The sequence below is a fragment of the Stegostoma tigrinum genome, chromosome 26 (assembly GCF_030684315.1).
Source record: "Stegostoma tigrinum isolate sSteTig4 chromosome 26, sSteTig4.hap1, whole genome shotgun sequence".
Lineage (NCBI taxonomy): Eukaryota > Metazoa > Chordata > Chondrichthyes > Orectolobiformes > Stegostomatidae > Stegostoma > Stegostoma tigrinum.
This window is the reverse complement of record NC_081379.1, coordinates 33,523,556-33,549,919: the sequence shown is the minus strand read 5'-3', so window position 1 is coordinate 33,549,919 and position 26,364 is coordinate 33,523,556. Positions and strand designations below refer to the sequence as shown.

Sequence of the window (26,364 nt, the reverse complement as noted above, 5' to 3'; positions counted from 1 at the left end):
GACAGACTCTGTGATATGGTTAACTCTTAAATGACCTTTGTAATAGCCTGACAAGGCTCTCTTTGTATCAAGCCACTGCATAGTTTTGATAGAGGAATGAAACTGGACAGATTACCTAACCTTGAGAGTTCGACTTTGGAAAAGATATTGGTAATTCCACTTCCAGTAATACTGCAAAGCCTTCCTTACTAACAACTAGGGGTTTAATGCAGAAATTTGGATGACAGTCCCACAGATTCATGCAAAACCTGACATTTTGTCTGGTATGATTTGACTTTGCTCGCGGAGATTTGACTTTGCTCGCGGAGATTTGACTTTGCTCGCGGAGATTTGACTTTGCTCGCGGAGATTTGACTTTGCTCGCGGAGATTTGACTTTGCTCGCGGAGATTTGACTTTGCTCGCGGAGATTTGACTTTGCTCGCGGAGATTTGACTTTGCTCGCGGAGATTTGACTTTGCTCGCGGAGATTTGACTTTGCTCGCGGAGATTTGACTTTGCTCGCGGAGATTTGACTTTGCTCGCGGAGATTTGACTTTGCTCGCGGAGATTTGACTTTGCTCGCGGAGATTTGACTTTGCTCGCGGAGATTTGGACAGGACTAAGCAATCCTGTAGATCAGATCAAAGCGCTCTGCTCTTGTCATGTCCAATTGTGGTGGACATTTGAATAACTAACTGAAAAGGTTGCTCCACATATCTTTCTAACCTCGATGACGCGAGAGCTGAGCACCTTAGTGCAAAAGATGAGACTTGATACTCACTCCAAAATTAGCTGTGACTCTAGCTAAATTGTTCCAATACAGTTATAATATTGGCCTGTACCCAGCAATGCAAACATGGAACAAGAGCAGACCCCTTTGCCCTTACTCAGCCATTCATTAAGATTGTGCTTGATCTAACTTTAATCTCTACATCTCCTAATATCCCTGATAATCTTTCATCCTCCTTAGATTCCTGATAACTATCTACCTCTGTCTTAGCAGTGTGTAAAGATTCTACATCCAGTGCCTTTTGAGGAGGAGAATTCCAAAAAACTTTCAGTGCCGGAAAAATGTTTCCTCATCTCTTTCTTTTTAAATTGGTACCCCTTTATTTTTCAGCTATGACCCTCGGTTCTGTATTTTCCCATTAGCGGAAATATCCTTTTGACATCCATCCAGTCAAGTCTTTTTTTCAGGATCATGTGGTTTGATTAGTCACCTCTGACTCTTCTAAGCTCCTGATAATACATGCATAGCCTGTCTGGCCTTTGCTCGTGAGGCAATCTGCTCATTCTAGGTGATTGTCTAGGAATCATTCTCTGAATTGCCTCCAACACAACGTTGAAAGCTGGCCAAGCATGATGCATGTACAAAAAATAGAATGCATCCAACCCAGCTACTCTTCACTCCATCAGTCTGGTCTTGATCATCAACAGAATGGCTGGTGTACTGGTGGTGGAAGGCATGAATGTTTAAAATGCTAGGTGAAGTACCAATCAAACTTTTTTCATGGATGTTTCTATCATCTTTGCATGTTGTTGGCACTGCATTCATCCAACAAGTGGGATTCCATTAAACACTGATTTGTATTTTGTATGTAATGGCTAGACTTTGGGGATGCAAGTGTGTTTTACTTGCTTCATGACTTCCATCTTCTGACTTACTCTTGCGGCCGCAATATTGACATGGATTGTTCGTGTAAGTTTCAAGTTGAAGGTAATGCTCCAGGATATTGATGGTATTGCGAACAGGATGTGGTCAGATTTTCTAGTTGGCCATTGTCTGGCAGTGTGTGGTGCATCTTACTTGTAAACAATGGAAATCTTTGAAAACATTCTTCATATTCCTTTACGATTTAACATGTACAGAAAGATGAGCTGTACAAGAGTGCCAGTAAGGTTGACTAATCTGTGGGAGACTTCTGAGTAGCCCTGAAGTCCAGTCATTTGGGTATTGAGTCTGCTGGTCCAAGTTTGAACCAACAACAATTATGGTCCTTATTCATCTGAATCTGTTTGTTTGACATTCCTTCAGTACTTGACAGAAGTGCATATTGATGAGAAAATCATGAAATTGAGGGCTGCTGTTCATTGAGGCTGTCACAAACTATTTTCTGGGAGCCAATCAAGATGGAATGTACCAATTGATCTAAAAAAAGCATTCATCTCTCTCCACTCTTTTTACCCCCTCTACCCTCATCCCCTACCACCACCACCACCACATCCTGCATGGAAATCTGAGTGACTGCTTCTGAACAACCAATCTGGACTGAAACAATTTATGGGATGCTGTCTGCATTAATGATTGCTAATTTCTTTAACAGATTGTTTGATAATTATAAATTTATTTGTTTTGAATTCCATCCTGATCTTTGGCTGCATCTGTGTAAATATGTGCATGAAAACAATTCAAATGTGGGCCTGTTTTTCTTCCTGAAAATACCTTACCTTGAGCATGAATCCAATTCCAACTTGAGCAGTGTAAACCATTGTACATTAGGATATCAAGTTTGGCATCAGTGAGAAACTTGGATCTCTTGGAAGAGTTTCCTTTGAGATGAATGGAAGAACCTCTTTTTTAAAAAATTTCCTTTCTGTGCTTTTGTTCACTAATTACTAACATGCTAGACATTAGTGGAAAGGCTAAAATTGTATCAGTGATAATGGGAACTGCAGATGCTGGAGAATCCAAGATAACAAAGTGTGGAGCTGGATGAACACAGCAGGCCAAGCAGCATCTCAGGAGCACAAAAGCTTGTGCTCCTGAGATGCTGCTTGGCCTGCTGTGTTCATCCAGCTCCACACTTTGTTATATTAGTGGAAAGGCTGTTTGTTAAAAGGAATAATTCAACCTACTAATAGTGTTAAGTATATTTAGTTGTGTGTAGATGTTAATTGGCAATTCTTTTGTGCTCCTTAATCAACTGAAACCATGGTCGTTAGGAGGTACAGACTTTATAATAAAAAGAATGTTGGAGATGTATACTTGTAATATTTGTCTTTGTAAATATTTGAGATAAATGAGAGGATTACATGCAGGCAAGGAAGGAGCTCAAAAATGGTCTGAGGAGAGCCAGGAGGGGGCACGAGAAAGACTTGGCAGAAGGAATCCGGGAAAACACAAAGGCATTTTACACTTACGTGAGGAATAAGAGAATGGTCAAAGAAAGAGTAGGGCCGATCAGGGATAGCATAGGGAACTTGTGTGTGGAGCCTGAGGAGGTAGGGGAAGCCCTAAATGAGTTTTTTGCTTCTGTCTTTACGAAAGAAACGACCTGTGTAGTGAATGAAACCTTTGAAGAGCAGGTGTGCATGCTGGAATGGATAGAGATAGAGGAAGCTGATGTACTGAAAATTTTGTCAAACATTAAGATTGACAAGTCGCCAGGCCCGGATCAGATTTGTCCTCGGCTGCTTTGGGAAGCGAGAAATGCAATTGCTTCGCCACTTGCGAAGATCTTTGCATCCTCGCTCTCCACTGGAGTCGTACCTGAGGACTGGAGAGAGGCAAATGTAATTCCTCTCTTCAAGAAAGGAAATAGGGAAATCCCCGGCAATTATAGACCGGTAAGTCTCACGTCTGTCGTCTGCAAGGTGTTAGAAAGGATTCTGAGGGATAAGATTTATGACCATCTGGAAGAGCATGGCTTGATCAAATACAGTCAACACGGCTTTGTGAGGGGTAGGTCATGCCTTACAAACCTTATCGAGTTTTTTGAGGATGTGACTAGTAAGGTTGATGAGGGTCAAGCTGTGGATGTGGTGTATATGGACTTCAGTAAGGCATTTGATAAGGTTCCCCATGGAAGGCTCATTCAGAAGGTCAGGAGGAATGGGATACAGGGGAACTTAGCTGCTTGGATACAGAATTGGCTGGCCAACAGAAGACAGCGAGTGGTAGTAGAAGGAAAATATTCTGCCTGGAAGTCAGTGGTGAGTGGGGTTCCACAGGGCTCTGTCCTTGGGCCTCTACTGTTTGTAATTTTTATTAATGACTTGGACGAGGGAATTGAAGGATGGGTCAGCAAGTTTGCAGACGACACAAAGGTCGGAGGTGTCGTTGACAGTGTAGAGGGCTGTTGTAGGCTGCAGCGGGACATTGACAGGATGCAGAGATGGGCTGAGAGGTGGCAGATGGAGTTCAACCTGGATAAATGCGAGGTGATGCATTTTGGAAGGTCGAATTTGAAAGCTGAGTACAGGATTAAGGATAGGATTCTTGGCAGCGTGGAGGAACAGAGGGATCTTGGTGTGCAGATACATAGATCCCTTAAAATGGCCACCCAAGTGGACAGGGTTGTTAAGAAAGCATATGGTGTTTTGGCTTTCATTAACAGGGGGATTGAGTTTAAGAGTCGTGAGATCTTGTTGCAGCTCTATAAAACTTTGGTTAGACCGCACTTGGAATACTGCGTCCAGTTCTGGGCGCCCTATTATAGGAAAGATGTGGATGCTTTGGAGAGGGTTCAGAGGAGGTTTACCAGGATGCTGCCTGGACTGGAGGGCTTATCTTATGAAGAGAGGTTGACTGAGCTCCGTCTCTTTTCATTGGAGAAAAGGAGGAGGAGAGGGGACCTAATTGAGGTATACAAGATAATGAGAGGCATAGATAGAGTCGATAGCCAGAGACTATTTCCCAGGGCAGAAATGGCTAGCACGAGGGGTCATAGTTTTAAGCTGGTTGGTGGAAAGTATAGAGGGGATGTCAGAGGCAGGTTCTTTACGCAGAGAGTTGTGAGAGCATGGAATGCGTTGCCAGCAGCAGTTGTGGAAGCAAGGTCATTGGGGTCATTTAAGAGACTGCTGGACATGCATATGGTCACAGAAATTTGAGGGTGCATCCATGAGGATCAATGGTCGGCACAACATTGTGGGCTGAAGGGCCTGTTCTGTGCTGTACTGTTCTATGTTCTATGTTCTATAAATCACAGCATTTCAGGAAATCCTATTTTACTGGACTTGAAAATTATGCTTTTTGTAAATGCTCAAATGTAACCTGACCTAGTATCTTTGTTAGCAAGGAATCATGGCTGTTCAAGACATCTGTCTGGTGCTGATAACATTTCAAAATGTTGATCATTCACACCTAAACAGTGGCTTGTAAGTTGACGTCTGTTTTTTTGGAAGGATCTTTTAAAGCTTCAAAAGTCACTGGTTAGGGTATAATAAGATTGGTTCAAGTGTTTTTTTTCCCCTTCAAAGCTGGGTTTTTGCATGGGACAGCAATTCTTTTCAATTCTTATCGCAAGGCATGATTCATTCAGGATGGGCATGTTATGGTGATGTAACATGAAGTAGAGAAGCTCATTTGATAGTTGTGGGGAAATGTTATTCCTCTTGTGAATGAGCTTGGGCCAGCTGGTATGATCTCAAAATAAGGGGTCACACATTTAAGATACAGGTTGAGGAGGAGTGTCATCTGAGAGTTATGAATGTGTGGAATTCTTTATGACAGAAGGCTGTTGAGATTGGACCTATAAATATATTTAAGACTGAGATAGAAAAGTTTTGAATTAGTAAAGGTATCAAGGGTTAAGAGGACAAGGTAGGAAAGTAGAGTGAGATCAACCATGGTTTCATTAAGGCAGAGCAGTCTCTGGGCGGTGTGGACTACATCAGCTCCTACGTCTTATTAAGAATGTCAAAAGGAAATTATGGATAACTATAATTATAAAGTTATAAATGAACAAAATAATTATGTCCACAAAATTTAATTCTGAAAGAAAAATTATTGGGAAGATTAGGGCGCAATATGGCCTTAAGGCTGTAGCCAGGATAAAATTGCAGTGAGATTGCAAAATGGCAGAAATCTCAATTTGCTTTGTTACATATATAAAGAAGTAATATCTTAATTTTCGAAACTATTACGTGGAGAAAACCAATGAACATTACAGCAGGTTAGGAATGGCATATTCTCATTTAAAAACAAATGAATATCTAATAACTAATCGGATTCAAGATGGATAAAACCGTGCTCCTGCTGGATTACCTTGAAAGATTTTAAAATAATCTGGAGAACAGAGAGATGTATGAACATACTTCTTCAAAAAAAAGAAACGTCCTGCTTGAGAACAAGCAATTAGTTGACATTGTCTTTATATTTTGGAGAGAGGAAACATGTCCATGATGCTAAGGGGATGCCAGGTAATTATAGACCTGTGAACCTTGCGTCTGTTGTAGGAAAAGTTTTGGAAAAGATTATAAGAGATAGGATTTATAATCTTCTAGCAAGCAACAATTTGATTGGAGATAGTCAGCATGGATTCGTTAAGGGCAGGTCATGTCTCACAAACCTCTGAGTTTTTTGAGAAGATGACCAAGCATGTGGATGAGGAAAGGGCAGTTGACGTGCTGTACATGGACTTCAGTAAAGTCTTTGATAAGGTTCCACATGTTAGGCTATTGGAGAAAATACAGAGGTACGGGATTGAGGGAGATTTAGCAGTTTGGATTAGAAACTGGCTTTCTGTAAGAAGGCAACGATTGGTGGTTGATGAAAAATATTCAGCCTGGAGTCAGGTCTCTAGTGGTGTGCCTCAAGGATCTGTTTTGGGACCACTGCTGTTTGTCATTTTTATAAATGACTTGGACGCAGGCTTAGGTGGATGGGTTAGTAAGTTTGCAGATGACACTAAAGTCGGTGGAGTGGTGGACAGTGTGGAAGAATATTGCAGGGAGACTTGGATAAACTGCAGAATTGGGCTGAAAAGTGGCAAATGGAGTTCAATGCGGATAAATGTGAGGTGATTTACTTTGGAAGGAATAATAGGAAGGCAGAATGCCAGATCAGTGGAAAGATTTTTGGTAGTGTGAATGTGCAGAGGGATCTTGGTGTCCATGTACATACATCCCTGAAAGTTGCCACCCAGGTTGATAGTCCTGTTAAGAAGGCTTATGATGTGTTAGGTTGTATTGGTAGAGAGATTGAGTTCCAGAGCTGTGATGTCATGCTGCAACTGTATAAAACTCTAGTGCGGCCTCATTTGGAATATTGCGTGCAGTTCTGGTCGCCCCATTACAGGAAGGATGTGGAAGCGTTGGAAAAGGTTCAGAGGAGATTTACCAGGATGTTGCCTGGTGTGGAGCACAGGCCCTATGAAGAAAGGCCGAGGGACTTGGGTCTGTTCTCACTGGAGAGAAGGAGGCGAAGAGCGAATTTAATAGAGACATACAAGATGATCAGAGGACTAGATATGGTGGACAGTGAGAGGCTTTTTCTGAGGATGATGACTTCAGCTTGTACAAGGGGGCATAGCTACAAATTGAGGGGTGATGGATTTAAGACAGATGTCAGAGGCAGGTTCTTTACTCGGAGAGTGGTAAGGGTGTGGAACGCCCTGCCTGCCAATGTAGTTAACTCAGCCACATTAGTGGCATTTAAACAGTCCTTGGATAAGCATATGGATAATGATGAGAGAGTGTAGGTGGAAGGGCTTAGATTAGCTCACAGGTTGGCGCAACATTGAGGGCCGAAGGGCCTGTTCTGTACTGTATTGTTCTATGTTCTAAAGCTTGACGTTAGGAAAAATAACTGCATCCGTATTAATAGAGCAAGTATCCAGAATAGAGAAGGTTGATAACTTAGATCTGTTTTACCCATATCAAGATCCCAAAGGGTGTTTGTTAAAGAGTAACATAAACTAATGAATAAGATCAGAGCACGCAAAGCAGGGGCGTTTCACTGGATTGGCAGTTGGACCTGCAGGAAAGCAAAGATTGAGTGAGCTTTAAGGGAGCTTCTCTGTGGCAGAAGCTGGGACGTAGAGTGCTAAGAATCTCAGCATACGAGCCTTATAAATAATTTAAAATTCTGAAACCATTTTGCAGTTTTGTAGATGAAGTCAAATGAGTATTTGAGGTGGCTGGGTGGTGCAGTAATGAAGGATAATCAAGACTGAAAAGAACAGAACTAAATTACAAGACAGCATTAAAACATACGCCAATGATTAAACATACTAGGCAAATAAATGGCAAAACCCATGACGTCTTTATTGCACTTTACTGGAAAATAAATGGGAAAATGAAAATGATTGCATTCAGTGTGTCTTTCAGAACACCCAGTGCACTTTACAACCAATTATAATCACTATCATATGGCTGTTTGTGGGAATGTGCATATTGCCCGCATATCTCTTACACTTCAGTGAGTATACCTAAAATGTAAGATTTACCTATTTTGATGGTGTTGATTGACGCATAAATACTGGCATTCATATTTACCACAGAAGGCAGATAGGGCCTGGTGTAAACAGCTCATCCAAAATCTGATGGAGGCATCTCAATAGGGCAGCATTCCCTCATTGCAGCACTAGATTGTTCTTTTTTTGCGATCAAGTACAGGAATGGAAGAAAACAAACAAGACCTGCAAGTAGAAACATGAATCATTAAAAGTCATTACTCAGTTTAATAGGACTATTTTAAAAAGACACAATTAATGCACCAAAACCATATGGAATATTGTATACAAAGGACAAAGGGACATTGCCGAGAGGACAAATAAAGTTATTTCTGTTAGCAAAGGAACAGGAAGCTGGGTGTCAATTTTGTTTTAATTAAGGATTTGGAGTCACTGAACAGCGGTCTTCAGTCATTCAATCAATCATAGAATTCCTACAGTGTAGAAACAGGCCCTTCAGCCCAACAAGTTGACATCGACCATCAGAGCGTCGACCCCAGACCCATCCCCCAATAGCCCACCTGATCTATATAGTCCTGAACACTATGAGCAATTTAGCATGACCAGTTCACCTAGCCTGAACATCTTTGGACTGTGGGAGGAAACCGGAGCATCCAGAGGAACCACACGCAGACACGGAGAATGCACATTGCCCACTGACAGCCACCCAAGGATGGAATCGAACCTGGGTCCCTGGTGCTGTGTGGCAGCAATGCTAACCACTGAGCCACCGTGCTGCCCTAATATGAAAAACTTTCTCAGAGTAGATGAAGAGTTTATTTTGATGCAAATAACAAAATTTGGAGCTGTCAATGTTGGATGATCACAAAGAAATCAATTGGTTCAGAATTGCCTGTATCTCGTATTGAGCCTAGCACTTTAGCTGTGTTTAAAGGGCAGTTGGATAAAAATAGCAATGAGGAAATAGTTGATTGTTACATGTGGAAAGATGGGAAGATGCTTGGAAGGATCATAAATGTCATAAGTTTTACCATGGCCTCCTTTTTGTTTGAAAACTAACATTTAGCAAGTCGTGTTTTAAATGAGAAATGCAGTTTTGGAATTGTTGCCTTTAGATGGTGAGCCTTTGAAAGTGAAATTAGTTGGTCCTTAACCTTCAATTGGAAGGCTTAATAAAGTGATCTTTCTGATAAAGACTCCTGATTGTAGGAAGAAAAATTGGTTATGTTATAAACATGCTGAAAGGGTATTAATATGGAGACGTGGGGAAGGAACAAATGTGTTCGGGTGGTAAGAGTAAAAGAAAATGACAGTGATAGAGACATGAGAAGGTGGTGTAAAGTGAATCTCCTACAATTTGACTAGCTTACGTGAGAATACTGGGATGGTTAGATATTTTTCTCATTTAGAGGAAGGACAAGTGGGTCTTGTAAGACTACTGGGAAAGTAAAAATAATCTGTAAAGATATACCAGGATGTGCCACATTAGCTAACTCTGATGTGAAAGTAGGAGAGTTGCCTTTCTCTGATGTACACACAATCTAGTTGATCCATCTGGTTCAGAAACTAACACAAGCTTGTTTTTCTGCGTTCAAGTGAAAGTTGTTTTTGTGATGAAAAGTCACTGGACTTAGAACAATAACTCTACTTTCTTCCAACAGATGTTGCCAGACCTGCTGAGTTTCGCCAGCAATTTCTGTTCTTGTTTCAGATCCTCCAGCATCTGCAGTTCATTCTTTTCCTTTGATATATTTCGATGTTGTCGTAGTTTGTGATAACACTTAGAGAATGCAAAGACAAGTCGAGACTTGTTTAAGCAATTGCAGTTGGCTGGTTTAGTGATAAATTTAACAAAGTGATTTTGTGAAAGTGAGTGTGACTTGCTTGGGATTATGGTTGGAAAAGGACTGATGTTGCCAAGGCAAGCAAAAGTGAAGTCTTTAGTAGAATTCCTTGTTCCTTTTAGCTAAATGAGAAATCGAGGTTTTTTAGGAATGTGTGGATTTTCCTAGAAATTAGTGAGATTTAGGAGTGATAGCTGTACCTTGAATAAATTGTTGAAAAAAACTCTCAAAAACGGTATGTCAGAATACCAAGCAGCATTTGAGAAGTCGAAGGTAACCTTAAATGAATCAGTATTGGCTTCCCGTGGTTTTTCCAGACCTTTGAAAATAGCACGTGATGTTTGTGATTTTGAGGCTGGATATTGTCATGTTGCAGGTTGATGAATCAGAAATAGAGAAAATTAAGTTTCTTATTTTTGTGTCATTAAAGTCTGTGGACTGCAAGGAGAGGTTATTTGTTACTAGAAACAGGGATTTACCTGGATGGCTGCATAATTTCACAACTCTGTTTTGTGGCTGTTAGTTTCTGCAAAAAGCAAATGATAGGCAGAGGAATTGCTTACAAGGGGAAGCTGATTTTCAGCTAATAAAGAATCTGGAGACAGCTACAGACGCACAAAGAAAAACACAAGGTTGTTGTTATGGTTCTCCAGCAAAATGTGCCTTTTTGCTGCTTTAAAAATAAGCTCAGTTTAAACTTGAAGAAAACTAGTTACCTTGTCTGAAGAAGGTGCTAGGTGCTGTGACTTCTGACAAATTTGACATTTTCCAAGTGAATCAGTCACTCTACTACTAAAAAAACCAGTGGAATCTTCCAGAGAAAGACAACTGAAAACCAATGCCCTGGCTAGCCAAAGTAGGATCATCTCAAAATCTAAATTGGGAAGCAAAGAAAGACTGACCCAACTTCACAGTTTTTGTCTACCTCTGCCAATAATTAATTTCTCGTCTGTGTGAACAAAGTTTGTAATTTGTGTAATATGCTAGTGATTTATATCTATTTACTTGTGTTTGTAGCCCAGTTACTTCTAACAAAGAATAGCTGTTCAGGGAAGAACCTAGACCATGCTTTCTATCAACTTTGGTCTGAATTTCAAGTAGTTTGGAGCAGTGTGCATCCCTTTTTAAAACTTGATATGTTAGGTACAATTCCTGGGATAGTAGGACTGTATTGAGAGCATGCTACGCCAGTGGGTTGTAACAAAGGGCAGAAAAATTGGCCAGTGGAATAGTGTGGAGCACTAAGCTGTTACTCACTTCAATAGGAAAACAGCAATACTGTGCACTACTTAAACAGCACGAGGTAAGTGTTGAACTTAAAAGGAATTTTGATGGCTTTGTTCATATGTCACTGAAAGCTAACAGGTACAGCACGCATTTAGACAGATAGCCTGTTGGTCTTAATTAAAGTGAGCCATCTTGTAATAGTGTAGAGCTTTGAGATAACACCTGTTGTGATGTTTGCAGTTTTCATCTCACCCGTAGAATGGTGGCACTCGCTATGGAGGGAGTGTTCAACAGTTAACCAAACTAATTGCTGAGATGGAGGGATTATTCTGTGAAAACGGATTAAATGTATTGGACCTGTATTCTGTGGAGTTGGGAACAATGAAAAGTAATATAATTCAAACATACAAAATTTTTACATGTCCTGATGAGTAGATGGAGAAAGAAATTGGCCTCAGAATAAAGTGTAAACCATGTTGGATTAAATTGAGGAATTTCTTCATTCTGTATAAAATTCTGTGCCCCAAAGGGCTGTAGAGGCTTACTACACTGAGTATGCTTAAGACTGAGATTGAGACACTTTCACATATATTAAATATCGTGGAATATGGGGACTGTGCAGAAAAATGATGTTGAAGTGGATGACTAGCCATGATCTCATTGAATTTTGAAGCAGACTTGTCGTCTACTACTATTTATTTTATTTATGACTTTAAGGCTTTGACACCAGAAAGATTGAGCAAGGATTGTGTGCTCAAAATTCCAGATCTGGAGAAATGCAGATATCTGATAATTGTTGGGATTGTTGATGATTGTTGAGGTAGGAACAAGCTGACAACTATGTCAAAGGCAAGAATATGGAGTTAGGCCACAGATCAGCCATGACCTCATTGAATAACAGAACAGGCTTGAGAGGCTGAATGGCTAACTCCTATTCACGAGTTCTTTTGTGTGTTTATACATGGACAGTGGTACTTTAAAGGATCTTGAGGGGAGTCTGTTTGATAATTGATTTTAGAGGAAACTGATAAGGATTTGAGCAAGGTTAGGAACATTACTGAGGTGGAACTAAGCAATCTTTGGTACAGATATGTGGTTGGAATCTTAATCCATGGCCATTTATGCCACCAAGGTTAGGAACAATCTAGGTCAGTTGGCAGGAAGAGGGATGGAATCAGTATCTGAAAAATGCCATTTGTGGATGTGAGTTTGCTCGCTCAGCTGGAAGCTCAGTTTTCAGACGTTTTGACACCATTCTAGGTAACATCATTAGTGAGCCTCTGACGAAGCGCTGGTGTTATGTCCCGCTTTCTATTTATCTGTTTAGGTTTCCTTGGGTTGGTGGTGTCATTTCCTGTTCTTTTTCTCAGAGGGTGGTAGATTGATTTGGAGCTAATGTGTTTGTTGATGGAGTTCCAGTTGGAATGCCATTCTTCTAGGAATTCTCGTGCGTGTTTGTATTTGGCTTGTCCTAGGATGGATGTGTTGTCCCAATCAAAGTGGTGTCCTTCCTCATCTGTATGTAAGGATACGAGTGATAGTGGGTCATGTCGTTTTGTGGCTAGTTGATGTTCATGTATCCTGGTGGCTAGCTTTCTGCCAGTTTGTCCAATGTAGTGTTTGTCACAGTTCTTGCAAGGTATTTTGTAGATGACGTTCGTTTTGCTTGTTGTCTGTATAGGGTCTTTTAAGTTCATTAGCTGCTATTTTAGTGTGTTGGTGGGTTTGTGGGCTACCCTGATGCCAAGAGGTCTGAGTAGTCTGGCAGTCATTTCAGAAATGTCTTTGATGTAGGGGAGAGTGGTTATGGTTTCTGGGCCCGTTTTGTCTGTTTGTTTGGGTTTGTTGCTGAGAAATTGGCGGACTGTGTTCATAGGGCACCCATTCTTTCTGAATACGCTGTATAGGTGATTTTCTGTGTGTGGTGGCACCTGATAGCAGGCCTCTTAGCAGAGGCAGTAATGCAGAGACTCGAACAAACAGCTCTGCCAATCATCAACCCAAACTTTGGGTCCGCTACGTGGATGACACCTTTGTCATCACTAAACAAAACAAATTAGAGGAAACCTTCAAGACCATCAATAATACCCTTTACTGGCATAACATTCACAAAAGAGGAGGAAAACAATAACAAACTGCCATTCCTAGATGTCACAGTAGAGCGAACAGTCAATGGGGAACTTCAAACCAGCGTCTACAGGAAAACAACACATACGGACCAAATACTGAACTACAGGAGCAACCATCCCAACACCCACAAACGAAGCTGCATGAGAACATTATTCCAACGAGCCACCACACACTGCAGCACAGAGGAACTACGCAGAGCAGTAGAAAATTTAATGCAATGCATTTTACCATTTCAAAGAATAGAGGTAGCATTTTGGGAATGCTTTAAAGGAGACAAATGCAGTAAAGTCTTGCTTTCTCTCTCTCTCTCTCTCTCTCTCTCTCTCTCTCTCTCTCTCTCTCTCGCGCTCTCTCGCGCTCTCTCTCTCTCTCTCTCTCTCTCTCTCTCTCTCTCTCTCTCTCTCTCTCTCTCTCTCTCTCTCTCTCTCTCTCTCTCTCTCTCTCTCTTCCCCCCCCCCCCCACCCCACCCCATCAGTCCCAACCCGCACCGATGGTGGAGTGATTAAAATGACACTTGATATAGGATTTAGATCACTATAGATTTCTTAAGGTGATGTGGAGTTGGAGATGAATTTGAAAACCTGATTTAGAATTTTAAACTCCAGACTTCGCTGTACCTGGAGCTAGTATAATTCAGCAAGCACAGCTGAGGAATGGGGCTTGATATAATTTTTTTTATTGGCCTATCTTCCTAATCAACCTGTTCAGAGATGTAATTATACACCTCCCTTGAGCAGGTGGAACTTGAACCCGGGCCTCCCTGCCTCTGGCTAGGGATGCTACCACTGCTCCACAAGAGGGCCCCTGGGACTTGATGCAAAATTTTAAAACACATTTTTATTTTTTTTAACCAATCCATTCAGAGATATTATTACACTCCTTTGGAGCAGATCTCTCAGTTCGAAGACAGAGACAGTACCACTGCGCCACAATGTTTGAAATACAGTCACCATAGTAACCGAGGAAATGGCAGAGCCACTTTGCTCTGTGCAGGATACTGCTGTATGCAATGTTGGTATTTTCTAGTAAAGGTGTTCAGAGATGTTATTGAGCACCTGTGGAGCAGGTGGGACTTGAGCTTGGGCCTCTCAACCCAGAGGCAGGGACTCTCTCTCTGTGCACCAAAAGAGGGCCCTAAGACTTGGTATAAATATTAGGTTGAGTAGCAGCCTTCACCTGCCTAATCTTGTTTGCACTTTACTCCAGTAACCAGATCAGTGAAACATATTGGAGAAAAATATTTTCTTCTTAACTTGCCTAAATGTCAATAATGCATTTATTTTAAAGATGTGAACGCGATGAAAATGTTGTGAAGCTTTTTTAGTGCAGATGATAGTTATTAGGTGGACAGTCAAATAAACTTCGCCTCGTTTTCAGTTTGCCATTTCAGATGTATAACGATTTAGAACTTAGTATCTTGACTGATTCACTTTGTGTTTTGTGCCAAACAATACTTAATGCACAATTTGTATTCGTTAGCAACTTAGCCCAATGGTAAATCAAAAAAATACACACACACAGTTTATACTTGACTGTTGGACAGCAAAAGCAGCCTGCACTTGCGTAACACTCTTTAGCAGAGGACTGTACTGGGTATGTGCGTGATTGAAACATAGCTTTAGACATTTATCGAGACTGGATGTTTTTCGTTTTGGGCAAAGGCAAATGAATAATAATCCAAATTGCTTATTTAAACTTAAGTGATACAAATGGATTACGGTGAAAGGGTACAATTGACTGAATAGATAGATGATAGATTTAATTCAGTGCCAAAAAGGTGGAAAATATTTTGGGAAATAGGTAATGAAAACCAACGTTCTAAAGGAAAGAAAACTTAAGTGGAGGAAGAACAATGCTGAGCTTTCAACGTAGTTGTGCTAATAATTGTTCCATACATATCAGTACAGAGGGGTTTTGGAAGACTTGTACAGATTTGTGAATTGAGATTAAATGAACATAATCAGGGTGGGCACTCAATCAAGGACACGTTGGATAAATGTTTACTAAAGAATTCATGGAAAAGGGATTATTAGATATCTGAATAAGAAAATAATCCTGAATATAACAGGGTGTAATTTAAAGGGAAGCATCAATATAGCTTTGGTTGTAATTTTAATGATTCTTAGGAAATAAGTAAATACAGCGTCAGTGTAAGAAATAGGAAAAAATTCCTGAATAATTTGCTCATTTCAATTAGTTGATTGAATAAAAAGTGATAAATGTGAACAGTATGAGTAAATTGTGATGGAACTGCACTGTGTCTACAAGGGCAAGCCAGAGGCTAGGAATACCACAGCAACTAACTCGCCACCTGACTCCCCAGAGCCTGTCTGCCATCTACATTGCACAAGTCAGGAGGGTGATGGAATAGTCCCCACTTGCCTGGATGGGTGCGGCCCCAATGATGCTCTGTAAGCTTGCTACCATCCAGGACAAAGCAGCCGCTTGATTGGCACACTTCCACCAGCATTGACTCTGTCCACCACTAACACAGTGTGTACTTCCTAGAAGATGTATTGCAAAAATACACTAAAGATCCTTAGATAGCACTTTTCAGAAAAGGGTGACCACTTCCACTTAGAAGAACAAGGGCAGTAGGTAGTTGGGAACACGACCACCTGCAAGCTCCCCTCCTAATCACTGTCCATCCTGAATTGGAAATACATTGCTATTCCTTCACTATCACTGGGTTAAAATCCTGCAGTTCCCTCCCTAACGGCATTTTAAATCAACCCTCAGCAGATGGACTGCAGTGGTTCAAGAAAGTGGCTCACCATCACCTCAAGGGTAAATAGGGACAGACCAGCCAGTGATCTCTACATCCCACAAATAAATAATGAAACTAAGAACAGAATCCAGCATCTATGATAACACAGTGTGAAGCTGGATGAACACAGTGGGCCATGCAGCATCAGAGGATGAGGAAAGATTGACGTTTTGGGTCGGGACCCTTCTTCAGATCCAGTATCTATACTAAGTTTGGAACCTGTTTGCTTATTTTTCTCTGCATAAATTTAAAGATTAATTTCAGTTATGGTACGATCATGCTGTAAACATAATGGGCAGTCAGTATGAAAATATGCACTGGACACAGATAATAAGTGTTTCTGGGGTTGGTTAGCTAGATAGCTGGTTTTTGGTGTGGAGTAATTGCCAACAATTTGGGTTCAATTCTTGCTTGGGTTACTATGAAGGACTCTCCTTCCTAACCTCTTCGCTCACCTTGCCATGTGGTTAAACCTCAAGTTAAACCACTATCAGTTGTCTGTAATGAGAGAGCAACCCTATGGTTCAGTAGGACGGTAGCACCTTTACCTGATAAGTGATTGGTGACCATGAGGTGTTATATGGTTAACTTTTGCTTTTTTTCTTGTTTTACTCCACACAGTCAGTCGCCCGAGGGTAGAATTGAACCTGGTTCCTTTGTTTGCCCGTTGATGTACTCGGGGCACCTCCAACCTGTGTTCACTTCATTCACTTTAAACTCAAATATGGGGAAATTAATTTCAAGCTAGTTATGAGTTAACTTGAGTGGTTAGTTCTGTAAATGATGCAGCCAACACGTAGATCACATTTTCTCTTCTCTTAACTGCATAGCATTGTGGAATCTAAGTCTTATGGAATTATTGTGGCCACTTTATTAAGTAAGATTGAGTTATACTTTAAGACAAACCTGATCCATTTCATTTTTTAAATGAATTCAATACAATTGTTAATTTGACTGCTTGTGAATTTTAAGTTGACATAAAATCTAAATTGGGCATTTAACAAAATAAGGGTTCACATTTACTGAATTAATCTTCTAATGAATGAAAGTTGTTAGTCATTCCAGAAAAATAAATAGGTTCATATGAAAAATTGAAAATATCTCAGGTGTTGCCTTATTAATGTATGTGGCACTGTGTGTGAACGGTGTTCCATCATTGGCAGTAAACCATTTGCAAAGCTACTTCAAGATGCATGCTAAATATATTAAACTCCTTTCACTTGACAGTGTTACTTCTTAGCAGTGGTGTATCATAGAATCCCAATAGCGTGGAAACATGCCCTTTGGCTCAACTAGTCCACACTGAACCTCAAAGCATTCCACTCAGACCCGTCCTGCTAAAACCCACACATCTCTGAACACTATATGGGCAATTTATCATGGCCAATCCACCTAGCAGGCACATCTTTGGACTGTGGGACGAAGCTGGAGCACCTGGAGGAAACCCACACAGACATGAGGAGAATGTGCAAACTCCAAACAGACAGTGGCCCGAGGGTAGAATTGAACCCGGGTCCTTGGCACTGATTCAGCAGTGCTAACCACTGAGCCACTGTGCTGCATATAGGGTGTCTCTGGGCTTCAAAGCAAGTGCTGGTCAGTCTTGGATATGGAAAATCTTTTGATTTAAAGTGCATTAGATACTGCTTATGTATTTTTTAAAAAGCTATTACTTAGCATAAAATTGCAGGTATTGGCTGGATATTCTCATTTTGAAAGAAATTAATGCATAGCCATGGTCATTAGAAAACTATTTGGCTCATCAAGGCTAAATTGTATCAGAATTAAATATTAGTTTTGGGGGCAGTTTTTAAAAAATGAAGCATATAGATTGTTTCCGTTATGCATTTTGGAATGCTGCTGCTAAGCGATCTGGGGAAAATCCATGATAACTTGGTGTAATTCATGGCAGTAGGGTGATGCAGACATTGTATGTGTGCGCCTAAAATGAAATAAAACTGGAACTATTTGATGCACTGGGTTTCAGATCATGACTTTTCACCACCAGTAGAAAAAGTTAGATGTCAACAGGATTTAAGCAACTACAAAGAGAAGAAACAAAAGGAAGGTGTTTGTTAGGGTGGAGGACAAAATAGTGCCAAAGCGAAGATGGTGCAAGACAACAACAGGTTCTACTGAGGGGTAAAGAAACAAAAGAGGACTCGGAAGAGGTGTAAATGGCAGTGCTGAAGTATTACCAGTAGCTGTTAACTGGGTTTGGGGGTGGGGCGTGGACTAGAGAAAAACAAATTATTTCAAACACTGGACATGTTTGGAACAGCGATGATCATCTAACACAGAAGGGTGAAAGATCATCATGCATTATTTTACAGACTGTGAAGAAATATCGTAAAGTATGATTTTCAAAATTCTCATCTAAAATTGACCCATAAAGAAACACAAAACTCCTTAAACATTTTTTCCATTAATTTCAATTGTGTCAATGTGCCATCTTGTTTTTTGGAAAATAAATAAAAGCATTTTATATTTTAAGGGATTAGAATACTGTGCCACAAGGTTTGTGAATATTGCACAGCGTTCACGTTTTTAAAATGCTTGAGGGTAGCTGGGGACCGATGGAAGATAAATCAAGTAATTCAGTGCTGGAAAGAAAACGTATTGACTGCCATTGTGAAGTAATGGTAACAAGCAATTTTGCTAATGTGTGATACACTAGAAATAGGTTTGGTTCGAGAGTAACAGTAATTTATGATTTTACTTAACTGTTTTGAGTTAAATTGTGTAGGTCAATAGTTGAATTGATCCAGAGCTGTGATTATTGACTTGCAAAGACAAGCCACTTAGTTGCATTATTGTGTGGCCAGATATGTAATGGTATAATATGTGCATATTACACAATATTTTAAGTTTTGCCTTTTTAAAAATATCATTTGTAAAATGAGCATTACATATCAATATATACATACAAGTATTTTGAATTTAAGTACTCCATCAAAATTGACTTATTCTAATGTCAATCCAGTTCATTTCCAGGAATAAGCCGAATAACTATATATCAGTGTAGAAATAGTTAATGACCGCAAGTTTACTTGCTTTCATCCATGTTTATAAAATGGCAGGGCTAGGCTGGAGATTGGCATGAAATTAAGAAACTTCATGTCTTCCTTCACCCTTATTGATGTGTTTCCAGATAAATCCTTTAAATGTCATGCCAGTCTTTCTTATCTGCTAAGTTACACAGGCAAAAATTGTGTTGACTACTTTGGCTGCAAATTCTATACATGATGCATTAAATGCAACTTTGCACATCTATTGCTCGGTACTGAACTAAAATTCCTTTTGTCTAGAATTTGTTTTGAGTACATTCAATGCAGTTTTAGTATTCACTAAAATCTAATTCTACTCAGTTACTTCTAGCTAGGTTGGCATGTACATAGTGAACAATTGCTCTTAACCTACAACATTCAATCCAACCCCATAGAGGACTGCAGTAAATCTGTCATTTGAATGAAACAAAAAGTTTAGAACAGATGCCAATTTATGTAGTTGTGGAATTTGATATTCTGCCAGAACTGATGAACAGGCGATTTGGAAACAAACATTTTGAGCTCCAAGCACAGTTGTAAAACAATCTCCAAGATTTAAAAATAAACCTCAGTTATCCTTTTTTGATAGCAATACTGAAATGCCAGAGTGGCTACAGAGCTCCATTTAGTACTGAACTGCAGCTCACCTTGGTGCTTAAATTTAAATTTCTGTCATCTGAAAAGTTGGAATGTACTTAATAAGTTTGTTAGTATTCTAGCTTTCTTCCGTGTTTTGATTAATGCTGTAGCTGATTCCTGCAGCCCTGTGCTAAGTTGAATGCCATTCATAAGGGATAAAACTTGTGCACAAACTATTCACCCATAGCTGGTTTATTTGCAGTTTAAACTTTTGACATTTTTTTTTCATCAAAAGGGCAGTAGTTTGCATCAGGGACATTATTCCACAGTTTTAAAAATGTGAAGCATATTGTATGATATTATCTGTGTTCTTGCACAGGAATTGTAAGTAGTAAAATCATAACTGTTTAACAGAGTGCACTAATAGTCAGTGTTTACTTTCTTTTATCTTGGTATGTTTTGATAAGTAGTGCTAAACATGGAGGTGAGTTTATTCACAGATCTTGTAAAATCACTTGATTTGTCTAAAATGATCATATCTTTGTGCTACATGTTGTAAGTTTCAAATCTTATTAAAAGTAGATTTCTATTTGAAACATTAAATAGATGATAAATGTTTTATTTGTGAATACCGCAATTATGTACTCATCATAAAGTGCACATCCTTATATGGCTTCAGTTTTTATTCACATACAAAAACAATGTAACTTTTTACTTGAAAGAAAAATGCAGCTTTCAGCTTTGATTCTGGTGTGGGCTGGTTTCGCTGACATTACAGGTTAGGTCCCTGGTTTGGATTCAGAATGCAAATCAGCTAACTTCTGTGTTTTGTTTCCAAACTTGGCAAGTTTTGAAGATGGCACATTAATGGAATGTGAAATACTGCTCTAAAAATAAAACCGATTTAGTACAAGATTTTTAGGATGGATGCTAATTCCATTCTACAAGCATCGGTTGTGATCTGCTCCAATTTTTACCATCCTTTAGATACATCCTTAACCCAAAAGATGCATTGCTGATTTTTAGGTGTTAATTTCCCTTTGGCCAAAATTGAATCAACTATTTTCAATGTGTAAAAAATGACTTGTGAAATTTCATTTTTAAAAACAAAGTCACTCCCCTGATGGTAAGTAACTTATAAATTTTCCTCGTGTTCTGTATTTGATTTGCATTTCTTAGGACAGTTACATTTCTTAGGAACCTTGAAACAGCACCTAGATTTTTGCCGGATCATAAACAATCTTTGCACTGATCGTGGTTTATATTTAATGCTAATGTTCTTACTCCCCTCCTTTTTCCTCTCCTTTTTTATTGCATTATCTTAGGAACTATAATTGTCCACCATTTCTTTAGTGTTTCTTTCTCTATTTGCCATTACTTGCTTCCTTTAGGTCTTGAAAAAGATTAGAATTAAACAGTAATAACTTGTATTGACTTCTTCATTGTATTCTTTCACAGTGAACACCTTTCCTGTTCCTTCACCTTCTTTCTGCACGGAGAGAGCAATGTCTGCACAAGTGTTGAAATTGCCCAACACCAACCTGTGTACCTTGTTAATGAAGAGCACATCAACATGGCACTATCATCAGCCACACCTTTCCAAGGTTGATTACTGAAATATTTTTTCTGTAACAAATAAAGTTGAGCTTTGCAGTCTGAAGTGCCATTTATGCTAACAATACTCCTTTTTTTTGCCATTTTTTTAAGATTGATGTACAAGTTTGAACTAAGTGAGACTCAGCAATTACGTGTTGAATATTCTGTGAAGTTCAGAGATCTTGCTTCTCAGGCGCATACTTATTTTCATTGTTCTTTAAAACTTCGAGCATGCTCCAATTCACACTGTACTGAGCAGAGGAAGCTAAATCATCAATTATATTCATAATTAAGTTAGATTTTTGATTGGCAAGTGAATCAGTAAATGAGTAGCTTGAAAAGTAGAGTTGAGGTGACAATTCTATCAGCCAGGATCTTGAATGGCATAGCTGGGGCTGAATGGTTCCTCCTGATCCTAATTTATATGTTCATATTTATTTTTAAGCTCAGTGCATTGACATTTTGTGCTGAGGGCAAAGCTGATGGCATTTATGGTGTAATAACATATAGAATGACATTCCCAAGAGTTTCTTAGTCCTTTGACTAAAATTGTGACCAAGCAGGAGAAGGAGATGGTCAGAAGGATAACCAAAAACTTGTTCGAGACACTCTTAAGGAGAGGCTAACGGACAAACTGGAGGTAGAATGATTAGGCAGGGAATTATACATCTTTCTGATTTCACCAATATTTTATGGTGCTGGAAGGATAGATATACAACAGCCCAAAGTTTAAGCAATAGTGAATTAAATCATGAGAGCATAAACAAAAACAGAAATCCCTGGAGAAACACAGCAGGTATGGTGGCATCTGTAGAGAGAAAGCAAAGTTAATGTTTTGGGTCCAGTGACTAATCTTAAGAACTGGAGAATTTCATTGGACCTGAAATGTTAATGCTGCTGTTTCTCTGCAGATGCTGCCAGACCTGTGTTTTTTTTTCTGACAAATTCCAGCAAAAAAATTGTTTGATTTCCAGCATCCACAGTTGTTTTTTTGTTTGATTTGGAGAGCATGACAGCATGAAACTAGCATAGGATTTTAATAAGTTCAATTTTTTAGTTTTGAAGTGTTGAAGTGGAAACCTTGTTGCTGGAAAAGATGCAGACAATAAGATCAAAAAGACAAATGAAAGGTTGGATCAGTGGAATGAGGTTGTACATATTTGTAAAATGTCTCAGTGACGCTGAAGAGGTTTGGTGGTGTTCGCAATGGAGCGAATGTATGTTTGAAAGCTTCTTTAGGATCACGTAGAATACCAAGGTTGTGTACAGCCTTGCTCAAACTGAGACAGTGGCTGAGGACAGGGATTGATGCCAGGGAACTGATGTGTTTGGTTTTGGGGGATAGGCGAGACTAATCCTGTGAAAATTTGTCTTATTGTATGCAAGAAACATGCATGGACTTGGTCTTGCTACTAAATCCAGATTTAACGGAGGTACCTACAGAAATCTTTTGTTTTTGAGAATTAAGTGACTCTTCTGAATGTAGTTTTGGAATGATTTGATATAGTGAGTTTTGAGAAGATTTGTAGCTCAGGTTGAGGTTCTGGATGTGAGTTTGCTCGCTGAGCTGGAAGGTTTGTTTTCAGACATTTCATCACCACGCTAGGTAACATCAGTGAGCCTCTGACGAAGCGCTGGTGTTATGTCCCGCTTTCTATTTATCTGGTTAGGTTTCCTTGGGTTGGTGATGTCATTTCCTGTGTTGGTGATGTCATTCCCTGTTCTTTTTCTCAGGGGATGGTAGATTGATTTGGAGCCAATGTGTTTGTTGATGGAGTTCCAGTTGGAATGCCATGCTTTTAGGAATTCTCGTGCGTGCCTCTGTTTGGCTTGTCCTAGGATGGATGTGTTGTCCCAATCAAAGTGGTGTCCTTCCTCATCTGTATGTAAGCATACGAGTGATAATGTGTCATGTCGTTTTGTGGCTAGTTGATGTTCATGTATCCTGGTGGCTAGCTTTCTGCCAGTTTGTCCAATGTAGTGTTTGTCACAGTTCTTGCAAGGTATTTTGTAGATGACGTTTGTTTTATTTGTTGTCTGTAATAGGGTCTTTTAAGTTCATTAGCTGCTATTTTAGTGTGTTGGTGGGTTTGTGGGCATTTCTGAAATGACTGCCAGACTACTCGGACCTCTTGGCATCAGGGTAGCCCACAAATCCATCCTAGGACAAGCCAAACAGAGACATGCACGAGAATTCCTAGAAGCATGGCATTACAACCGGAACTCCATCAACAAACACATTGACTTGGAGCCAATCTACCATCCCCTGAGAAAAAGAACAGGGAATGACATCACCAACCCAAGGAAACCTAACCAGATAAATAGAAAGCGGGACATAACACAAGCGCTTCGTCAGACGCTCACTGATGATGTTACCTAATATGGTGACGAAACATCTGAAAACGAACCTTCCAGCTCAGCGAGCAAACTCACATCCAGAACTTTTGATATACTTTGAAAACCAAACCTCAGTGTAGTGCATCTGAACTAGTTCATGATTCTGAAAAAAAGTGCTACATTAAGCCTCAATACCAGAAAAGATTGCTATTTTTCTGAAAAAAATTCAAAATGTATGTGCTTTTTGCAGTGATCATTAGCCCATTTGGACTGAATGGCACACTTACAGGCCAGACATACAAGATGTCTGATCCAGCTACAAGGAAATTGATTGAAGAATGGCAATACTTCTATCCAATGGTACTGAAAAAGAAGGAAACAAGGGAGGAAGAAGAGATGGATTGTGATGATGACTTCCCTGTAGCTGTTGAGGTTATTGTTGGTGAGTGTGGAGTAATGTTACTAAAACACTGCCATTCCAAGATTATTTTAATTGTTAAGGGATTGTGCTAGTGCAGTTTCTGCTTCCTCTTGAATATTACAGGTATCATTGTTCAGCCACCTTTAGCTTGTCACGGGCGTATCTTTTGATTAATAAAGAAAATTGTATGCATTGATGTGGCAAGCAGAGGTCTATGTCGAGTATCTCTTTAAAATAGCCTAGTACATTGGAACCATACGACTAAAGTTTCTCTTGCATTGAAAAAAATCCTTTGTCTTTCAATTAGTTAAAAATTCCATACAAAATATTAAATATATAGTAATGTTACCCCTCAAAAACTTAATCAATCACAGCTAAGTATTTGAACTAATTTTTTTAATAGAAATTCTAGTTGGAATTTTCACTCGTTTGTAACCTTGGGCTTTTGATCAAATCTGGGATTAAATTTATCAGCCACATCATGAGCTATTCATTTCTTGCTGAAATAAGTTTTGATCATTTTTCTAAATGAGACATTGCAATGAGGCAGTAAAGTAAACAATATTTTTTTCACAAAGTCTTTTCCCAGTCAAATAATAAAACTAATTTCCACTTGGCTTTGAGCTGCTTAAAAGCAAGAAGAGATTAGTTAGAATTCTCTCAGCTTCTGTGAATTGGTTCACATTTTCCATTCGTGTTTTAAAACAAAACAAAATTTTAGAAAGAATCTAGAAATTTTTTTGCTTGTCCAAATTTTGATAATCTATAAGATTAAAATTAAGTAATTGAGCATCATACTATTGCTTTGCAATAATCACACAAGTCTTCGCTCATTATGATTGATAGTTCAGTTGTGAACTGTGACTACATTCACATGTGAAGAGAACTTTGTGTATTTTGTATTTAATCAGTCATCAAGTCAGAATTGATGAGATGTAATCCTTCTGTAACTTGCGTAGTCACAAGTAGTCTCTGTTTATGGTAATGGCTTTTATCGCTGAGAATGATGTATGGAAGATTTGCTTCAAAAAACGGTTGTGATGATGAAACTGGTTGCATTTTGTCTTGTTTGTGCCTTTAGCTGAAAAGAAGGATGAAATTACACTCACTACCACTTGTACAGTAGCACGCCATAACTGTTATGGACCAGACCAAGCCCCCTTCAACTATGTCCAGATACGGCCTACACCTAAACTTTTAGCTTATTTAAAGGCAAATGTAAGGTGCAGTATTCCAGATGTAATTCAGTTAGTTACACTACTTGGCGGTAAGCAAAATACGCTTTACTCTCAGCCTATAGTTAAAATAAAATAAAAGCAAGAAGAATTTATTGAAATTTTAACCCTATTGGAAAACTTAACAGAATAATAAGCTATTTAACTTGCAAACAGCAATTGTTCCAATATAGAAACATGCCAAAAATACAACTTTGGCAATTGCAAAGCAATCAAATAGATTATCTCACATGGAACATTTCTCCAACCTAGTAGAAAAGGACATCAAGACAAAATTCTGGCGGAGAGAGAGAACTGAAGCTTTAACTGTAGCCGAGAGGGATGTTAGCATCTTGAAAACCCCAATAACTACTAAAAGCTAAACTAAAGCCCTAGTTCTGTGGAACCCTGACTCTACCCATTCATGTTGCTTCTGTTCTGACCTTTTAAAACAAAAACCCAAGGCCTCACAAGCTGTGTGCTTTATTGGCTTGGAACATATTGGTGTCTTTTCCTCAACCTCACTTCATGAAACAAAACCAGGACACACAACACGTCTTAAAGGCCATAGTATTGAGATAAAACAAATAATTTAAATACTTCGAAATTACTTATTTGGATAATTGTTTCGAAACTTTTATCTTCTAATGTGCATATAGTCTCTTATTTGAAATTAAGATGATTTAAAAATTGAAAATATTTTACTGCTAGCCAAAAAAAGGGGAGGAATGTTCCTTGGAATAAACCAAACACGTCACCTGTCATGTTAAGATGATGTTGCATTGTGATCTCCCAGCATGTTGCTTTAACGCTTCCTTGTATTATTATTTGTGCAGAATTATTTGTTTTTGCATTTCTGTAGGTGGAGTGAGAATGGTATACCCATCAGCTTTCGTATTGATTCCTCAGGGGGATATCCCTGTAGTTTCAAATGCTGCTAATGCAGGAGGCCATACAAATCCAACACAAGGATCAGTAAGTGTGAAGGACTCCTTAAGTTGTGGATTGCCACTCACACCACCCACTTCTCCTGAGCAGACTATAATAGGTATGTTCTCCACTAATAGTGGAGTTTGTTATAT

General features: G+C 39.3%; 1 protein-coding gene across 2 annotated transcripts in view; it reads left to right on the top strand.

Moving 5' to 3' along the window:
* The window catches only part of LOC125464043 (mediator of RNA polymerase II transcription subunit 13-like), a 208,633-nt gene that overhangs the window by 115,182 nt on the left and 67,087 nt on the right, over window positions 1-26,364 (top strand). For both annotated transcript variants that reach the window (XM_048556028.2, XM_048556027.2), the window contains exons 5-7: window positions 21,173-21,318; window positions 23,898-24,089; window positions 26,145-26,330. In XM_048556028.2, the coding sequence (XP_048411985.1) occupies window positions 21,173-21,318; window positions 23,898-24,089; window positions 26,145-26,330 (524 nt within the window). The remainder of the gene's footprint in view (window positions 1-21,172; window positions 21,319-23,897; window positions 24,090-26,144; window positions 26,331-26,364) is intronic.